At 36.5% G+C, this 17,563-nt stretch overlaps 5 protein-coding genes across 8 annotated transcripts; 2 read left to right on the top strand and 3 right to left on the bottom strand.

The window, feature by feature from the left end:
• Nucleotides 1-996: 996 nt before the first annotated feature.
• LOC106094980 (phosphatidylinositol 4,5-bisphosphate 5-phosphatase A) lies at nucleotides 997-3,946 on the bottom strand. Of its 4 annotated transcripts, none has more exons than XM_013262241.2 (3): nucleotides 3,731-3,946; nucleotides 2,602-3,667; nucleotides 997-2,467 (listed from the first exon to the last, which is right to left on the bottom strand). In XM_013262241.2, the coding sequence occupies exons 2-3, from the start codon at nucleotides 3,622-3,624 to the stop codon at nucleotides 2,456-2,458; spliced, it is 1,035 nt and encodes a 344-aa protein (XP_013117695.1). In that variant the 5' UTR covers nucleotides 3,625-3,667; nucleotides 3,731-3,946; the 3' UTR covers nucleotides 997-2,455. The 4 variants fall into 4 exon arrangements, with proteins under 4 accessions (XP_013117695.1, XP_013117688.1, XP_013117707.1 ...); XM_013262234.2 differs by having other exon boundaries at nucleotides 997-1,718; XM_013262253.2 differs by having other exon boundaries at nucleotides 997-1,690.
• A 1,548-nt stretch (nucleotides 3,947-5,494) lies between these two features.
• LOC106095026 (UPF0598 protein CG30010) lies at nucleotides 5,495-6,460 on the top strand. Its single transcript, XM_013262274.2, has 2 exons — nucleotides 5,495-5,713; nucleotides 5,791-6,460. Exons 1-2 carry the CDS (start codon nucleotides 5,570-5,572, stop codon nucleotides 6,304-6,306), a joined length of 660 nt encoding a protein of 219 aa, XP_013117728.2. The 5' UTR covers nucleotides 5,495-5,569; the 3' UTR covers nucleotides 6,307-6,460.
• On the bottom strand, nucleotides 6,196-7,474 carry LOC106095015 (protein crossbronx). The gene is made up of 4 exons (XM_013262264.2): nucleotides 7,358-7,474; nucleotides 7,229-7,293; nucleotides 7,068-7,171; nucleotides 6,196-6,924 (listed from the first exon to the last, which is right to left on the bottom strand). Exons 1-4 carry the CDS (start codon nucleotides 7,429-7,431, stop codon nucleotides 6,445-6,447), a joined length of 723 nt encoding a protein of 240 aa, XP_013117718.2. The 5' UTR covers nucleotides 7,432-7,474; the 3' UTR covers nucleotides 6,196-6,444.
• Nucleotides 7,475-7,500: 26 nt separating this feature from the next.
• LOC106095037 (DNA-binding protein SMUBP-2) lies at nucleotides 7,501-8,435 on the top strand. The gene is made up of 2 exons (XM_013262282.2): nucleotides 7,501-7,710; nucleotides 7,773-8,435. Exons 1-2 carry the CDS (start codon nucleotides 7,704-7,706, stop codon nucleotides 8,297-8,299), a joined length of 534 nt encoding a protein of 177 aa, XP_013117736.2. The 5' UTR covers nucleotides 7,501-7,703; the 3' UTR covers nucleotides 8,300-8,435.
• LOC106094951 (proton-coupled zinc antiporter SLC30A9, mitochondrial) lies at nucleotides 8,434-14,168 on the bottom strand. Its single transcript, XM_013262198.2, has 11 exons — nucleotides 13,685-14,168; nucleotides 13,342-13,553; nucleotides 10,785-11,330; nucleotides 10,453-10,720; nucleotides 10,265-10,391; nucleotides 9,803-10,209; nucleotides 9,528-9,738; nucleotides 9,281-9,473; nucleotides 9,101-9,214; nucleotides 8,946-9,038; nucleotides 8,434-8,852 (listed from the first exon to the last, which is right to left on the bottom strand). The coding sequence occupies exons 2-10, from the start codon at nucleotides 13,525-13,527 to the stop codon at nucleotides 8,994-8,996; spliced, it is 2,097 nt and encodes a 698-aa protein (XP_013117652.2). The 5' UTR covers nucleotides 13,528-13,553; nucleotides 13,685-14,168; the 3' UTR covers nucleotides 8,434-8,852; nucleotides 8,946-8,993.
• Nucleotides 14,169-17,563: the final 3,395 nt, after the last annotated feature.

Here is a 17,563-nt window from a genome sequence, read left to right as displayed (position 1 = left end):
TTGATATATATGGGGTTTGTATCCACATCTGAACCGATTTCTATGAAACTCATCATTAATGTCGAGAGTTATAAGAAGATCCTTCATATAAAATTTTAAGAAAAACGATTGACAAATGACCCCATTATGGCAACAATACTCAAAATCAGATGAACATATATATGAGAGCTATATGCAATTCAGAACCTATTTCGACCAAAATTGTTTGATAATCTGATATTTGTCGAGGATTGGTAAAAAAATGCAATTTTCGATCGAAATTCTTTGATATTCTGATAGTTCTCGAGGAAAGCGTTGTGAAAAATTTTGGCAAGATTGGTAAAAATTTGTGAACGGATCAAGACATCCTCACAATTTTATATGGTTATAGATTAGGTGTTATACACCCTAGGCCACCGTAGCGCAGAGGTTAGCAAGTCAGCCTATGACGCTGAACGTCTAGGTTCGAATCCTGGCAGGAACATCAGAAAAATTCTCAGCGATGGTTATCCCCTCCTAATGCTGGCGACATTTTTGAGGTACTTCTCATGGACAGACAGACACACGGACATAGCTAAATCGAATCAAATTCTTCCAAATCGATGAGTTTTGTCCGATTCAAGTTTAAGCTCAATGAGTTGTGTTTGACCCTCCTTTATCTGTTCCAAGTATTGTTCTTTGTTGTTAGAATTCGACAAAAAAATTAAAAAACTATTTCGTGGATCAACCTTTTTACAAAATTACAATTGAAATAAGTAACAATTGCTAATTACACATAAGCAGATGCGAATGCCGACGTGATGTATGTCCCGATTGTAACCAGGGACCGCACGCACCAAGATGGGGTGCGTCCCAGATCCCTGTGGACGCACCCCATCTTCGTCGCAGAGTTCCTGGGTCTTGACACTCAACAGAGTCAAGCAGACGAAAGATAGAACACAACAAACTGCTACAACAACACATAAGATGTTGCGTAATAATTAAATCAACAATCCAAGAAGTATTAAATACCACAAATATTTGTAAATATTTATAATTTTATTTTTATTTGTTTTATGAAGTGACAATAACATTATAACGATTAATAAAATATATATTTAGGTATATGCATATTTTTGATACACAGAAATAATATACATTGCTTGCATCACATTCAATTACAAGTTGCCTGACGATTGTTATTTATTTTTAACAATAATGGCTTCAATGATTGACACAGTACACGAGTATATCTACATATATTGTACATTAGTAATTTAGAATTACTGGATTTGACACAAAATTTAGGCATTTTGTTTGAATTACCCAATAAGAGGTGGATTTCTAAACAGATTTTAGGTGAAACTTCTTGAAAGTAGGAAGCAGTAATCAGCACCGGGACAAAAGTACAACTTTTAGCATGTAATTTGTTATATATAGGATGGGATTTATGGATTACACGAAGGCAAAAAGAAACAAAATGGGTATGGTTAACATGAAATTGTAAACTAAGCTTACAAATGAATAGCTACTGAGATTTTGTTATAGTTTTACTATAATAAGTATGTGTAAAGTTTATTTGGGAATTTTTTGTTTTTTAGTAAACTAGAATTTTGGTAAAATAGAATTTTGGTAATTTTACGTTAAAATTATTAGATTAATATTTTAAAGTGGAATCCATTTTTGTATATCCTTGAGATTCTAAATCCTTAAGTGACCATCCTTAATGGAACTTTCTCCAGAATCATTTATGCATCCCACTGCAAACATAAAAAGAGCAGAAATAAAAATAATTGAGATACACAAATTTTCGATGAAAGTTTTCATTATGATGGCCTTGTTTTGTTAGGATTCCTTTGGAAAAGCCTAGTGATTTATATATGGATTTTGCGTTTTCAATAATTGAAAGGAGGAAAAAGCTTAACAAAAAAACTCAACACATACTTATAAATATGAAAGTATAGGTACTTAGAAAAAGAGTATTGTTAAAAGTCTTATTAAACTTTATAAGTTAGTATAGGTGTGATGGAAAAAATGATATGCCAATGTTAGATATGTTTGGTAAATAAGCAGATATAGCGAAAGGTGAAATGAGTGGAACAAAATAAAATTTAAAAGAAAATAATCCACATTCTGTACAAGCTGGTTTTTCAGTATTAAAAATTAAAATATAGCAGATAACAAAAACAGGGCCAAAGAGTCTCACTTCATTTTGCCTTATGTAACTTAGGTGATTTTTTTTATTATGCCCTTAAATAAATAATGTATTATTTATGGGACTTCATAACATAATATTGCAATAAGAAAACGTGATTAGTGTTTTAATACACAAACTCACGCCTGTACAATTTGTAGACTATTTTCAATATCAATAAAAAAAACATAAATGGTGTGTGATACAGCTTCAACATACTAAATAATCACAATATATGTGTTTTTTTTTGTTGTAGTTAAGACTTGACAAAAATGTATTGCAAAATGTTTTCCAAAAAGTAATCTACCAAATAAACTACTTACAAAAACAAAGGCAATCGTCAACACACAACAAAATAAAGCCAAAACCATACCAAAAAAAATGAAAAATAAAAATAAAGAAAAAAGTTAATGCAATGCCATATAAAGTGAGAACAAAACTATAATTACACTTGATAAAGGCGTTTCCGATGATGATCCACCATGGGTCATTTCATAAATATCTTCGCTGGTGTGATGTTCCGCCTTTATAGAAAGCTTAAATTCAGCTGTAACCGGCTTATGATCCGACAAAGTATATTGAGGATGTGATTTATAGGATAGCTGTTGCAATTCTAATTTGATATCGGGATATTTGTCTTCTTGTACTCTGTACAAAATGCGATCACACCAGGCAGGACGTCTCTTTAAATCATAATCTGAGGTGCCCTCGACGTATTTGAAGGTGGGACGGAATGTAGGCTTCTGCTCATTCAGCAGGGAAAATGCATTACCTGCTTCTCGGACCATTTGTAATTGATCTCTGGTGAATAAGTCATCCAAATTACCCTGTTCTACAGCGGTTTTTACATCCTCAGGTGAATCGTTACCATTCAAACGGAAATTCAAATCTCCCAACCAGAAAACAAAATCATGATCAAATATGGTATTGTATTTGCGTACTTTATAACGATGATTGTCCAGAATTTGATTGTAATCAATGACACGCTCCTTGAGATTTTCATCATGAGCCGCTAAATGGGAATTCACAAAGGTAACGCCACTGCCATACAGCGACATACGCACGCTTACAGCCCCCTTATTGCCCCACAAGCCACCTAGGCCGGTTTTGGTGGTTTCAGTTTCAATATCATTCATATTATCAATATGTTTGCCCAGGGCCCAGACATTCAACAATATACCTTGTAGTTGGGCAGTTTCAATTTTCACATAATCTCTTTGGGACAGGAATTCACGTACCTTGAGAGTCCATTGATTGTCCTGAAAGATATTCAAAATTTGATGTTTCGGCTTGATATTGACTTCTTGGAATCCCAAAACATAGATATCGGGACGATTTTGTTCTCCGGGGCAGAGAGAGGTACCATTCAGGGACAACATATCGCTAAAGCCAACATCTCCGGGATAATTTGTACCCACATTCCAGGTCACAATATAAATACACAATTCTGCTATCACTGAAGTGGACACCATTGTTTGTGGAGGGTTAACCACAAAATAATTTGTGTGTCACACTCTAAAAAAAAACAATGCAATGTCACGATCGCACTGAAACCAGTTTTGGATGAGCCACCCTTACCTAAAATTACCTAATGAGGTACACAAGGTTTCTGGGAAAATAAAGCTCTACGATTTAACTTAATTCGCCAAATATCGTCACATGTGTGAGTGTTTTTCTCCTTTGATTTCTGGCACAATGCTGATAAACAAATGAAATTTATTCTTCTCTTTGGCTTCTTATAATTGGATTTGACTATTCTGATTGGCTATCACATTGTTTTTATTTTTAATATTTTGACAATTCACAATAGCTTGTTTTTATTGATAATGCTACAGAGGCAGTTAGTGAGTAATAGTTAAAAACGATGAGAATACGTAAAGTGATACGTAGTAAAGTAAAATTTGTAGTTCTACCAGGTAGTGTACCGTAAACAGATAAGTAAATTTTTTCTATATATCATTGGTTCTATTTTAATTTTTTAACGGGATGTGCGACGTAAAAATTACAGAATTGGTGGAAAAAAATTAATAAAACAAATAAATTTACTTTTTCCAGCATTCCAAGGGTTTATTGGCTTACAGGACCACTAACAGTTTTGTGTATTCACAAAATTTGCCCAATACTTGGAGCGTCCCGGTAGTCGAGTTAAAAGCGTGCTTGGATTACCAGAGCAGGGATTGTGGGTTCGATTCCCCCTATAGGCTTTGGTCTGTTGCTACTGTGACATAACAATGGAATAAAATTGTCTAAATGACAAGTTAAACTAGGCAAAGAATAAAGCCTGGTGTTATATTCGCTTTTGGCGATATTTTACATCGATTAATTGTTTTAGCTTATAGATTTTAGAGCAAAAGAAACCTTGCTTATTTCATTCAGTAGGACATTCCTTTATTACTTATGGCAAAATTTCATTAAAATTGTTATTTTAGTAGCGTTTCAAAAAAGTAATTGCGAAAAACAAGGGTTTTCAACGGGAAAAAACGAACATAGTAACATCCATAAAAATCGGTAAATACACCCACTCTATTGCTTATTATCGCGACACGGCATAACTATAACCACCGCATATATTGGAACCTTAAACTTAAACTTATGTTGCGTTCATCGTTATGAAAAGCTCAGCTGAGAGCAACCGGGCGCGTCCACAGGTTGCGCATAGTGGAATAACCGTTGTTGTTGTAGCAGTTTATTGTGTTCTATCTTTCGTCTGTTTGATTCTGCTGAGTGTCAAGACCCAGGAACTCTGCGACTAAGATGGGGTGCGTCCACAGGGATCTGGGTCTGAGTCGAGTGGGTCTGGCCGGGCTGTTACAGGTGACGTGTATCGTGCGGTCCGATCCGTAGTTAGATGTGGTAACTGCATTTGTAGTCAGGGACAAACAGCAGTTTCGAGTGGAGAGCCTTAGTGAGAGCTTGGGGAGGATTGCTATCTCCACAATCAAATATGTGGCTACTACAACAACAACTTTGCATATTATTGTGTACATGCATAAAATCATAAGTCAATGGTCTTCCAAGAAAGTTAAAAATTGTTTGTGTGCTCATCACTGTTCTGAATTTTGTCTGCAACAAAAGATATACTTTATGGGGAATTAAGGCTGGTACTTTATTCGCTTTTCACGATATTTTTCGCCGATTACTTTGTTAGATAATAGATTTTAAAGAAAAATAACTTGTTGTTTTCATTTAGTAGGACATTTCCTCATTACTAATGGTTTTTAATAAAAAGTAATCGTGAAAAACATCTGTTTCAGCGATTGAAAACGAACGTTCTTATGTCTTGTCGTTCGCCGTTGGGCACATGTAGGGTATCTGTATGTATGTATGTATATGCATATCTTTGATTAAAACCAAAACAGCTGTTTAAACTTGTTTGCTCAATTACATTCTACTATCAGTTGAACAGCATTAGCGAAAATGTTATTTAAAATTATTGTCAATAGGCGTCCCTTATTTCAAAATTCTTTATTTCTACAGAAGCGTTCGGTAGCATATATACAAGGACAGGAGCCGGAACCAAAGATACGAGAATATTTTTACTATATCGATCATGAAGGAATGGTATGGTGATAAGACTAAACACGTCTATAGTATATGTTTATGAATATATAACTAAAAGAAATATTTCTTTTCTTTAGCTTTTCTTGGATGATGCAAAGATGAAAAATTTCACTTCCTGTTTTAAAGAAAAAAAGTTCCTGAAATTCTTCTTCGATCGTGTCAAATTTAATGATACAAAACGTTATCGTACCGAATTTCCCTACCTGTCTTTGTGTGGTCGAGAACGTAACTTTATTAGATGTGATGATACTCCCATAGTTTTCACACATGTTGTGGAAGATAAAAATGGCTTGGATAAACTGCAATACAATCATGCTGGAGAAGTTTTACAAATTGACTTTCAACCTGATAACATATACATGAACCCCGAAACAGGAAGAGTATATCATCCTTTTCCCAAAGAAAGAGTAGGAGCAATTGGTTTAATACGCTCCAAACTCTCCATAGAATTAAGTAAATATTTTGAATTCGAACAGGGCGAACAAAGTGGACCTTCACACATATGGTGGAAGGATAAAAAACATTTATTACAAAATAGTTGGGTTGCTAGTACACAACGTTTTGGGGTAAACTCCAATAAGGAAATACAATAACTAGGTAGGTAGCGTTCTAAACGTAATTGCTTGTATAGTCATAATATTTTGTTTAAACTTCTTAGAATTTTATAGTTTATGGTTAAAAGAAAAAATTGTAAATATGTAAAAATAATGGGAAGAAAAATAAATTGTATGCTAGTCTATACTTAAAGGAGTGTACTCTCCATCTTTAACCCAAGACAAACCCTTCGAAGCTGAAGACGTTGTACTTGTGGTGCCATTGGCCATGGTTGGTTCCTTACCTTCTCGTATGCGTTGTTTTATGGGACCATGAATTTCTTCGTTATATTGCTCGAATGTAATATAATGTGGGTCATCAGTGGGAGGCTCATCATAGAGATGCTCCTTATTGGCATTTATACAATGTTTAACTTTGGATATGTATTCGGCACGATTTTGCGTTAGCAACTCTGCTGCCTCATTATTTTGCCACTTGGCTGTAGTTGATGATCTCAGACATTCTGAAGGATCAATGAAGATAGCTTGTATATACTTTAGAATTTGCCATACATGATCTTCGCCAAAGCGCCATTGCGGAAAGGCATATGATAAGTCCAATGTTCCCGTAAAAGGACATATTAAAGGATGAAACATTTCATTTTGAAATATCACCGTCTTGTTAGGGCGATGGCACAATGTTATGGAAGAGAGATAAAAATTGGTTAGGAATTACCGGCGATTAAAACAGCTTATATTCAAGATCCTTTAGATTACCTGGAAACATACTTTTTGCGTATAATAAATAGAAACTCACTTACCGGCACAGTTTTGTCTTCAGGAAATGTATCGGGCAGAGAAATGTTGAAACGGAAAACACCTTCTTCATAGAGACCTTGTCTAACAAATATGACACCATACCACACTGCAAGTAAGTCAAACATTAATGTTGAATTTATTTCATACGATTATTAAAACTTACACAGTGAGTTTCCAAAAGAAGGTATGACGTAGACTCCACCCACCTTTTCTGATTCCACCATTTTACTGCAACAAAAAAGAAAAGCTTGTTAATTTTAATGTTTTATACCAAATTTTGTTTGTCTCCTACTATTCAGCTAAAATTTTGTACTCCTGTTGAATGGTAGTTTGGATATCCTCCTGCGCTGCAGTTTCCAGTGCCATTTTTGTTTCAGAATAATAACAATTAATAAATGTAATGATAACAAACATCAGCTGTTTATAAATAACTAGTTATTGCGGACCGTTACGTAGACTATACAACTCGGGATTTAAAAAATATGCAAGCGCAAGGCTGATTTGATTAGTCTTGCGGCTTATTCTAAATGCTTATTTGTCAACAGCCCTTTGTGGCACAAGACGTTACTGCTTTCTCTAATTGCATTTGATGTCCAATCAGCTGTTATTAGAATATCGCATAAACAAAACTGCTCGAAATGACGGGTAGGCCAATTTCTTTTTGTATAAAACCTATTTTAAAATTTTAAATCCTCATTTATTCATAGAAAACCAGGAAAAATCTACAGCTACAAATGAAGTATCCCCACCAACCACCACAAACAACTCAGAATCTACATTATTTCCTCCCTCCAAGCCTGGTAAGAAGCCGGACTATGGTACAAATAACACCTTAGAGCTACTTGAGAAAATACCCAGCAAAGTGGTTGATATGAAACTGGATGATGTTTTAACTGCTGTAAAAGATGTTGACAATCTTTGCGATTATCAAAGATGCAAGGCCAAGACTAGTCTTATTGGACAAAATTGTGAACACTGTGCGAAAAGATTTTGCTTTAAACATGCCTTGCCTGAAGTACATGGATGTGGAGAGGCTGTTAAGCGAAGTGAAAGAAAACAATTTATGCATCCAAAACCTGCAAAGACAGTCAAACACGAGGAGGAACTTGATAAGGCTAAGAAGAAATTGCATGCCAAATTGAAAGATATGCAAGTGGGAAGAATGCAAAAGACGGGCGAAGTGCCCAAGGGAAGTGGTGGTGGAGGCGGAGCAAGAAAAAAGAAGGCAAAGTAAATCTTCAAGATCATTGGCTTAGGTAGTGAAAAGGCTGGCAATGCTGTTATATTGAATTTAAACACTGTAAATTCATTGAGGCAAATGTTATGCCTGCATATGCATCGAAAAATAAATTATAAATCTCTGTAGCATATTTTCCAATAGTTTTATTTACACACATATATATTTCGGTTTCGTTTTTTTGGTTATAATTACTTCTCTTTTTTTCTTATGTGCATCATAGCCAATTTTAACCGAATAAATAGTATATTTGCCATAACTTGTAACTTATTGTACTTGTTTACAGATTTTTGTACAAAAGACAAAGCTTCAAAAGCATCTCTATTATGAAAACATCTATTAATGAAGAACCCAGAAACAAATTCTACCAAAGTTGATTTGGGGATTTTTCCATAGCAAACATTATTATATTTTTTTTTGATTTTTTCTATTAGAAAACTTTGAGTATAGTTGTTTGTTGTACAAAAAAAAATTTAACACTCTTGCCTTTACATACTGTTGCAGTTTTCAATAATTTGAAACTCATATCACAACTTTCCAAGGAAAGAAGCTGTAACACAAATATGAGGATATACAAAAATTTGTTGTACAGAACTACTACTATAAAGAATAAGTTTACAGCCATGGATAACTGAAGTGTTACCTTTTTGTAAGCTTCTAGGAAATGTAGGCCACAAACAAGATGAATGGTTTATAATATTTCCAAATCACAATGACGGATTTCGGGGAATTTTTTCTAAAAAAAAAAAGCCAGAGATAAGTTCATGTGTGTATAAAGACTTTAACGATCAATCATACCCTTAGCTTCATTTCAATACGATCGATTTCACCGCCCATCAAATCGACAATATTTTCGCCATGATTTAATAAGAATTGCTCCAATTCTTCGGGAGATTGAAAAGATTTGACAACCTGTAGCAAAAGCAGAATGAAATTTTTTTTTTATATAAGAGAAAGTTTTTTTTCAACGTATTTAACCTTTATTAATTCATTGATATCCTGCTTGTCCAAATAGGAACGTGTCAATTCCCTGCCATCAAAATCCATTTCAGCCTTATATCGCACTAATGAGTTACCCATATCAATACCTTTGACATCATGTATGGCTCTTATCATAACATCACTCTCGAGTTCGGCATTAATACGTTCCAGATGTTCACGAGCTATGGATCTATACAAAATTTATAAAACTTTGTTACTTATCATTAAAAGTAGAGATACCTACTTTCCCACCAATGCTGCTACATTTGTATATATAATAAAGGAAGCCACGGCCCCAAGTATGCTGCCCACTAATAGAGAGCCCACAGCATCATAAATATGAGATCCAGTTATGGTGGAAAGACCCATGCATGCAGCTGCCACAGCAACACTAGCCACTGCAGCAGCATCTTCTGTTAAAACTACATTCACACAGGGGTCTTTGCCAGTAAGCACTGAAATTATTTGCAATGGTATTGATATTGAAAATCTCATTTTACAATTTTTCCTATAACTTACCGTATTCCTTGAATGATATTCCTTTTAATTTTGCTGACCTTCTAACTTCGTTCATGGCAACTAAAAGAGTGGCACCCTCCGAAACCAGTGAGCCACCCAATATGAAAAATGCCCAGAAAAAATTTTCCATAGGTTCGGGATGCATTAGACCCGTAATACCATGGTAAAATGAAAGACCCGTGCCTACGCAAAATATACCCACCCCAGATATAAGAGAGGAAACATATTTCATATTGGCATAACCATAGGGATGATCCGAATCGGCCATTTGCGTGGACTTGTGTATACCATAAGCCAAAATCAATTGATTAATGGTATCCGCCAATGAGTGTATGGCTTCGGCAAACATGCTATGTGAGCCAGAATATAGCCAGCCTCCAACTTTAAACAGGAAATTTAAACCATTTCTATAAGGAAGAAAGTATAAGCCATATGCTAAAAAAAATTGATACATTCACTTACATGCCAATGGCTATCAAAACTACTTTGCCTGACTTTCCTTTAAGTCCAGGCTCATCTTCATACACGGCAGTTCTAGAGCCTATTTCTCTTCTATAATCACGTAGCCTTCTTTTAACCGTAAAAATATCTGAAAAATAATAAAATGAAATTACTAAACGTGTACTGAATTTAATTCATGCTTTTATTACTTTGTTGATGCGTTTTACGTTCCACTTCTCGTTTAAGACACTCCTTTATGAGATTTTCTTTAGTGCCCCAAATGGTTATGGCCTTTGCTTCTACATCCTTGCGCCAAAACACAGTTATTGGCGGCTCTTGCTCGTAGGGAGAACGACGTTTGATTTTTGGTAATGTCTCCAAATCCGAAGCTTTAAGTAAGAAATCACTCATAGCTCGTGCTGGGGTGATAAAATTACGTTCCAATGAGGAACGATTATAATCCATTTTTGCGCGTTTCTAGAAGAGAGACTCTAATAATGTAAACGTTTTTTCAAATGGTTCAAATTTTATTTGTAACTACCGGTTTTGGTTTAACTTCGGTTAAGGGATTTTTTGCCGCCAAATTTCCTCCCGTCTCGGTTTTTGTCATATCTATCTTTAAGCTCTTTTTCCTAGTTTCACTCTTTGACGATTTGGTGGCATCCAATTTAGCAGCATCCAACTTAGCCTCTGTAACGTTTGCAGCACTTTTTGCCGCTTTAGTCATTATTTCTTCGGCAGACGGTGGGGCCAGGGGCAAAGATGTGACTGTATCGACATTTGTGGGTGTTGTGACAGAGTTCGATTCTGATGAGCCCTTTGTCTTCTCAAATACTATATCGTTTATCTTTGAATCTTCTATGGTGGTTGTAATGGAGAGAATACCTTTGGATGTTTCGATTTCATACTTTTTGGTTTGTTGAGCTGCACCAGCGCTTGTTGTCTCAGCGTCAGTGGCTGCATTATCGGACGATTGCTCTTTTAATGATTTTGGCTCAGTAGCTGTTTTTCTTGTAGTTTTTGTCTTGGTCGTCTTTGACGATTTCGATGAAGACGATTGTGTGGTGGAAGGTGGGGAAGCAATGATCTAGAAAAAAATAAATACAAATACAATAAAATGAAATTGATTTTTTACAAGTGGAAAAAAATATTTAGGCCACACAAGTCAACGTAAGGCCGACACCTTCTTTATTGTAAGCAAAAGTAAAAGTGCAGTTTCTGACATGACCGATTACAACCCTAGCCCTTTGAACTTGGTCGTATGTGCTGGCCGTTTTTGTTGTAGTAGCCACATATTTGCATGTGGAGGTAGCGATCCCCGTTAAGCTCCTAGGGATGAGCAAATTCGATCCGGTCCATAGAACAGATCGCCGCCGTAGCGGAATTGACATTGGCATCATAGACACTCAGTACTTAACGAAGAGCCGGTACCGCGCGGCTTTTCCCAGAGACTGTCCGCAGGATACCGCTGATTGTTCGCGGCAACACTGCGAGCTGCACCATATGGAGCATTCCGCCATTCGCAACCTGTGGACGCGCCCAATATCTTTCAGAACTTCTAATGATAGCGATAAACGTCACACTGATCGGAGTTTAAAGTTGCATTCTGTATGGTGCTCATATTTATCCTATGTCGGGACACCTACAACACGGGTAGGATTAGTGTCTTATATTGTGTGATTTTTGTCTGTCGAAATGTGGTTTTCTTCCTGAAATGCTTGCTTAATTAAAAGTAAATTGCTGATCACCTCAAAGGCATAGTTTCCAACTTTCTTGTTGTTTCTGTAGGTGAGTAAGCTCGTTCGAGATCAAGCTGCTTTCGACAGCCCTATATGTTTGAAGGTAATGCATATTTTGCCCATGAACATTCCATCCAAGAAACAGGGGCAAACTTCTCACATATTAATGAGTGCAGTCCGACTCAAGTTTAAGCTCAAAGATAAGGGGCCTCATTTTTATAGCGTAGGCCGAACGGCAAGCCCCAGAGCGACACCTCTTTGGGGAGAAGTTTTTACAAGAAGTTTTTACAAGAAGAAGTTTTTCATGGCAAAGTACCTCACAAATGTCACCAGCATTAGGAGGGGATAACCACCGCTGAAAATTTTTCTAATGTTTCTGCCAGTACTCGAACCCAGGCGTTCATTGTCTAAGGCGGACATGCTTACCTCTGCGCTACGGTGGCCTCCATACCATCGATAAACACTGGTCCTTGATGGACCTTCATCGCACGAAAATGTTATCGATTTAATTACGTTTTTTGGGCGAGATTAATGTTTTCATTTACTGTAAACAGCACAAATAGCGCTCGTATGTCAAAACGCTCTGAGTACGTATAACATTAAAAATGTCAAGCTTTACGATAGAGCTGTCAGTTGGCAAATTGCAACACAAGCGTTGTCCAATTCCGAAATATAAAAGGCAACCCTCATAGTTCAGCTGGCAACCCAAAGCCTCTTGCTGCCTTGCCTTCTTTCTGACTAGGCGGTATACATTATTTACCATCATCAGAAATTGGTTCTTTAGTATCCTCGTTGCCGCCAACATCGGATATTTACAGCTGGGAAAAATGTTCTTTCCATATCACATGGTTCACTCGGCTCATTCGCCAGTATATCGAAATCAGATGACTTTAGAGACTATAAATTGGTTAACTCTGGGCTGAATTCCAAACGAATCGAGTGACTCAAGTGGATATTTTTTATATTTGTTTTGGCAGTAACTTTGGGTCATACGAAAACTTTTGCAGCTCACTGCATATAAAATAAAAAAGCTAGCGGAAGAATGAGGTTAAACGAAATTTGTTAAGAATATGAGCCATGGTGGCAAGCGCTTGCTAGCAAATAATTCCTTTGGGCTCATAAACTACATAAAACCAGATGCTGTGGGAATTTAATGTGTTACCCTTCCCTTAAAGAGCGGTAATGTTTAAATAGCAGCAAATAATAAATCTAGTGGGTGGGTATTCACATAACACTGTTGTTGGAGGCTTTTAAAGTATGTTTACATATTCATAAATATGACAAACATGATTAATATACATATATGTATGTAAATACTTATTTGACTATTACAATTCAAGTATATCTAATCATACTTACCTTATCTTTGGAAACATATAGCCTTTGTGCAACAAACACTCCTTTGCGGCCATCATTGTTGATGTATGCCGCAGTCTCTCGATAGCCGGGTAACAATTGTTTTCTGAAATGGCTTATTGATCGTAAAATCAAAATGCTTTGCTTGAGTTTTAAAATTTTAACCAACTCGACGCCTCTGTGTAACATTTTACCAGCAAAAAGACTACAACAATCTAAAAAAAGGAAGAAAGAAAATAAACAAAAGCAACAAGTTTTTTTTTTACATTTCAAATTGTTTCATATAATGAACTGCAACTTATTAAGTGAAAAAACAAATACAAAGCAAGTAAAATGTTTACAATACCTTTTGTTGTTTTTAGACCTTATGACCCCTCTTCCTCGATTTAGCCTCTGAAGGTTCACCGGGCTAAAAATAAACCTTGTCCGCTTAAAATTTACCAAATTTTAGAAATGCTGTTTGTATTTTTTATTTTTTTAATAAAGCCTTGAGGCTACAATATTTTTCCAAAACAATAATAAATATTTAATTAAATTACAATTCTTTTTTAAACTATTACGGAAAATTTCTGTTGGACTACGTCATAATTCATCGATTGTACGGTTAAGTTTTAGTTTCGCTATTTTAACTGGACTTGTTTAATTGATATATGAATACTTTGGCTTCCATATAATATTGCTTGCACTGAGGATGTTTGTTAATTTATATCAATTTATCTATCTTCTATCGTTTTTTTATGTTTTTATGCAAGAATGTTACCAAAAGCCGAATTTTCCGAATTGTTATTTCTTGCAAAAATTATAACAACAAAACATAAATGTCAAAACAGCTGAAAGACCGAAAACAAATAGCGATTATTAGCAACTACGTATTGTACATTGGACGCGTACTCATTGTATGGTCTTTAATGGCGATTAGTAAAAAGCGTAATGAAGTTGATACGTTTCAAAGTATTTTGAATGTTAATTTACAAATAATTAATAATTTAAAGTTGGTACTATATTCGGTTTTCGCGGTGAAACTCGATATAAAAAATGAGCTGAAAATATTTATGAAGTGTTCATTTCGCTATAACTTATTTTTTCATCTAGTGGAAATTTACATTTCACGACGCCCAATAAGAGCACAACCACTGTCGCTGCGCAACAAGTCGTTCTCTTACGTAAAATAAACGCGATCGCTAAACTTCTAGTTGTAACTAAGTGTTTGTTAGTGTTAGTGATCTTGCTCAAATGTATTTACTGGAGGTGGAAAAAAATATTATTTGTGGATGCATAAATAAGAAACTATTTGAGAAATGAGAACCTAAAGTGGAAGAAATGAGAACCTAAAGTGGAACTCCTTCCGACTGTTAGTGCGGGACACAAACACATTAGGTGCTCTATAATCACTTCTTCTTCAATATCCTCACATCGCATCCGCAAAAGTCGTTGCTGGCAACCTTCAGTCTGTCAGCATGTTAGAGAGTGACCTGTCGTGACGGACACAATGACTGAGACGTCTGTTCTAGCCAATGACAGCAAAGCAGTTGACCAGTCTAGATTAGGCCACATAGTTTTGGAATGCTCACAGCCCCCTCTTTGTGACCATCTATCATTCGCTGTCCTTAGAGCCTGGTCTTGAAAATTGAGTTTACATGTCGCTAGAGGCATAACCACAGATTCCGGTAGTAGAAGTCTATGTAACTTCTGTTACCAGGGATATCGTAGTTCCAATCGGTTCTATCAGTAATAGTGGCACAGTATTTTTTATTAAAAAGCGGGTCAGGTAGGGTGTAATCCACACTTCCTGGAACATCGGATATTATATCAAGGATAACAAAGTATCCGTAGCCGCCACGTGGCCAATGAGAAAACTCCCTTAACCTCACTGCAGTGGTCGCTGCAACTTGGGTAGCCACAATGTGGCATTAAATTCAGTGCATCAGATGGTGTCGTCCTCAGTGCTGTGATGCACAAACAAGCCATACTTTGGACTCGGTTAAGTATTGAGCAGTAGGTGAACTTTTGAAGCGCCCACCACCAGACCACTATAAAATATAGCATTATAGGTCTGACAACTGCAGTATATAGCTAATGCATGACACGCGGTCTCAACCCCCAACTTTGGCCAATAGAGTTGCCTTTCTTGCCCTAGCCAAAATATTGGATTTGAAGTTCAATTTCCAGTCCAGCAAAACACCCAGGTATTTTGCGCATTCTGTAAATGGAACATTCTCTCCACCCAAGGAGACTGGTTCCACTGTAGGCAACTTGCATCTCGTGCTGAAAAGAACTACTTCTGTCTTGCACGGATTTATACCCAGACTACTTTCGGTAGCCCACTTTGTTGTTTCACGTTTAGCTTCCTGAAGTATATCTCTTGGAGTGCTGGGAAACTTTCCCCTCACCGCAATTGCCACGTCATCAGCACTTTTTTTCTTCCAGAGACAATAATATATTGTTAATGGCCATATTCCAAAGTAGAGGAGGAACGCCTCCGTGAGGTGTTCCTCTGCTGACCCATCTTTTTAGATCTACAAATGCCAAGCCTGCTGTAATGCATCTTTTAATAAGTAAGTTATTAATATACTTTTTTACGGTAGAGTTCAGTGATGCTTATCCCCTCCCATTTCTGGCGACATTTGTGAGGTACTATGCCATGTTGAGACCCATATTGTCCTGATAAATATACATGTCCGTATAAAAGGATTTGGACATGGAGCGGAAACAATTCGTACTTTACTATGCTTCTATACTATTGCCATTGTCCGGCTACATGTGCTCTTGGGGATGGGGCAGACTCTCAGGAATTTGATGGACTCTCAGGCACTTGGCAAATATAGACCGATCTGAACCATATACGACACGGATGTCGAAAAGGCCTAACATAAGTCACTGTATCCATTTTCAGTGAAATCGGATGATAAATGCGCCTTTTTAGGGCCAAGACATTAAATCGAGATATCGGTCTATATGGCAGCTATATCCAAATCTGGACTGATTTGGTCCAGGTTGCACAAAAATGTCGAAGAGCCTAACACAACTCACAACTCACTCACCCAACTAACGCAACTCACTGTCCCAAATTTAGGCAAAATCGGACAATAAAGGCGCCTTTTAGGGGCGCCAGACCTTAAATCGAGAGATCGGTCTATATGGTAGCTATATCCAAATCTGGATCGATCTGGGGCAACTTGAAAAAGGATATCGAAGGGCCTAACACAACTCACTGTCCCAAATTTTGGCGACATCGGATAATAAATGAGCCTTTTACGGGTCCAAAGCCTTAAATCGAGAGATCGATCTATATGGTAGTTATATTTAAATCTGGACCTAACTGGGCAAAATTTAAGAAAGATGTCGAAGGGCCTAACATAACTCACTGTTCTAAATGTTGGCAAAATCGGACAATAAATGCACCTTTTATGGGCACAATATCTCAAATCGAGATATCGGTCTATTTGGTAGCTATATCCAAATCTGGACCGATCTGGGTCATATTGCAGAAAGATGTCGAAGGGCCTAAAACAACTCACTGTTCCAAATTTCAGCAAAATCGGATAATAAATTTGACTTTTATGGGCCTAAGACCCTTAAACGGCGGATCGGTCTATATGGCAGCTATATCCAAATCTCGACCGATCTGGGACAAATTGAAAAAGGATGTCGAAGGACCTAACACAGCTCACTGTCCCAAATTTCAGCTAAATTGGATAATAAATGTGGCTTTTTGGGACCTAAGACCCTAAATCGGCGGATCGGTCTATATGGGGGCTATATAAAGATATAGTCCGATATAGCTCATCTTCGAACTTAACCAGCTCATCTTCGAACTTAACCAGCTTATGGACAAAAAAAGAAACTATGAAAAGTTTCAGCTCAATATCTCTATTTTTAAAGACTGTAGCGTAATTTCAACAGACGGACGAACATGGCTAAATCGTCTAAGATTTTTATGACAAGACAACACAATTTTTTTACGGAGAAATTTAAAATTTTATTAATTTTTTTTTCGAAAAACGAACGATCTCTAAAGATCAACGTAATAGACCCATCACTTGAATTGTCATGAGATATGATGACATGTTTTATTCACAATGTCGATTAAAATGTTATGCATGATTTTCGCGATAACTATATGCAAATTTCCTGAACGATTTGTGTGGTCTGCACCCTCAATTTAAGTCGTCTTGACGATTCGGCCTGCTCGAAAGCGGAGCCTTCAACCATTATCGCCAAGAAA

The sequence above is a fragment of the Stomoxys calcitrans genome, chromosome 5 (genome assembly GCF_963082655.1).
Source record: "Stomoxys calcitrans chromosome 5, idStoCalc2.1, whole genome shotgun sequence".
In the NCBI taxonomy this organism is placed as follows: domain Eukaryota; kingdom Metazoa; phylum Arthropoda; class Insecta; order Diptera; family Muscidae; genus Stomoxys; species Stomoxys calcitrans.
The sequence above is the reverse complement of the archived record's forward strand: the minus strand, read 5'-3'. Positions and strand labels throughout refer to the sequence as shown.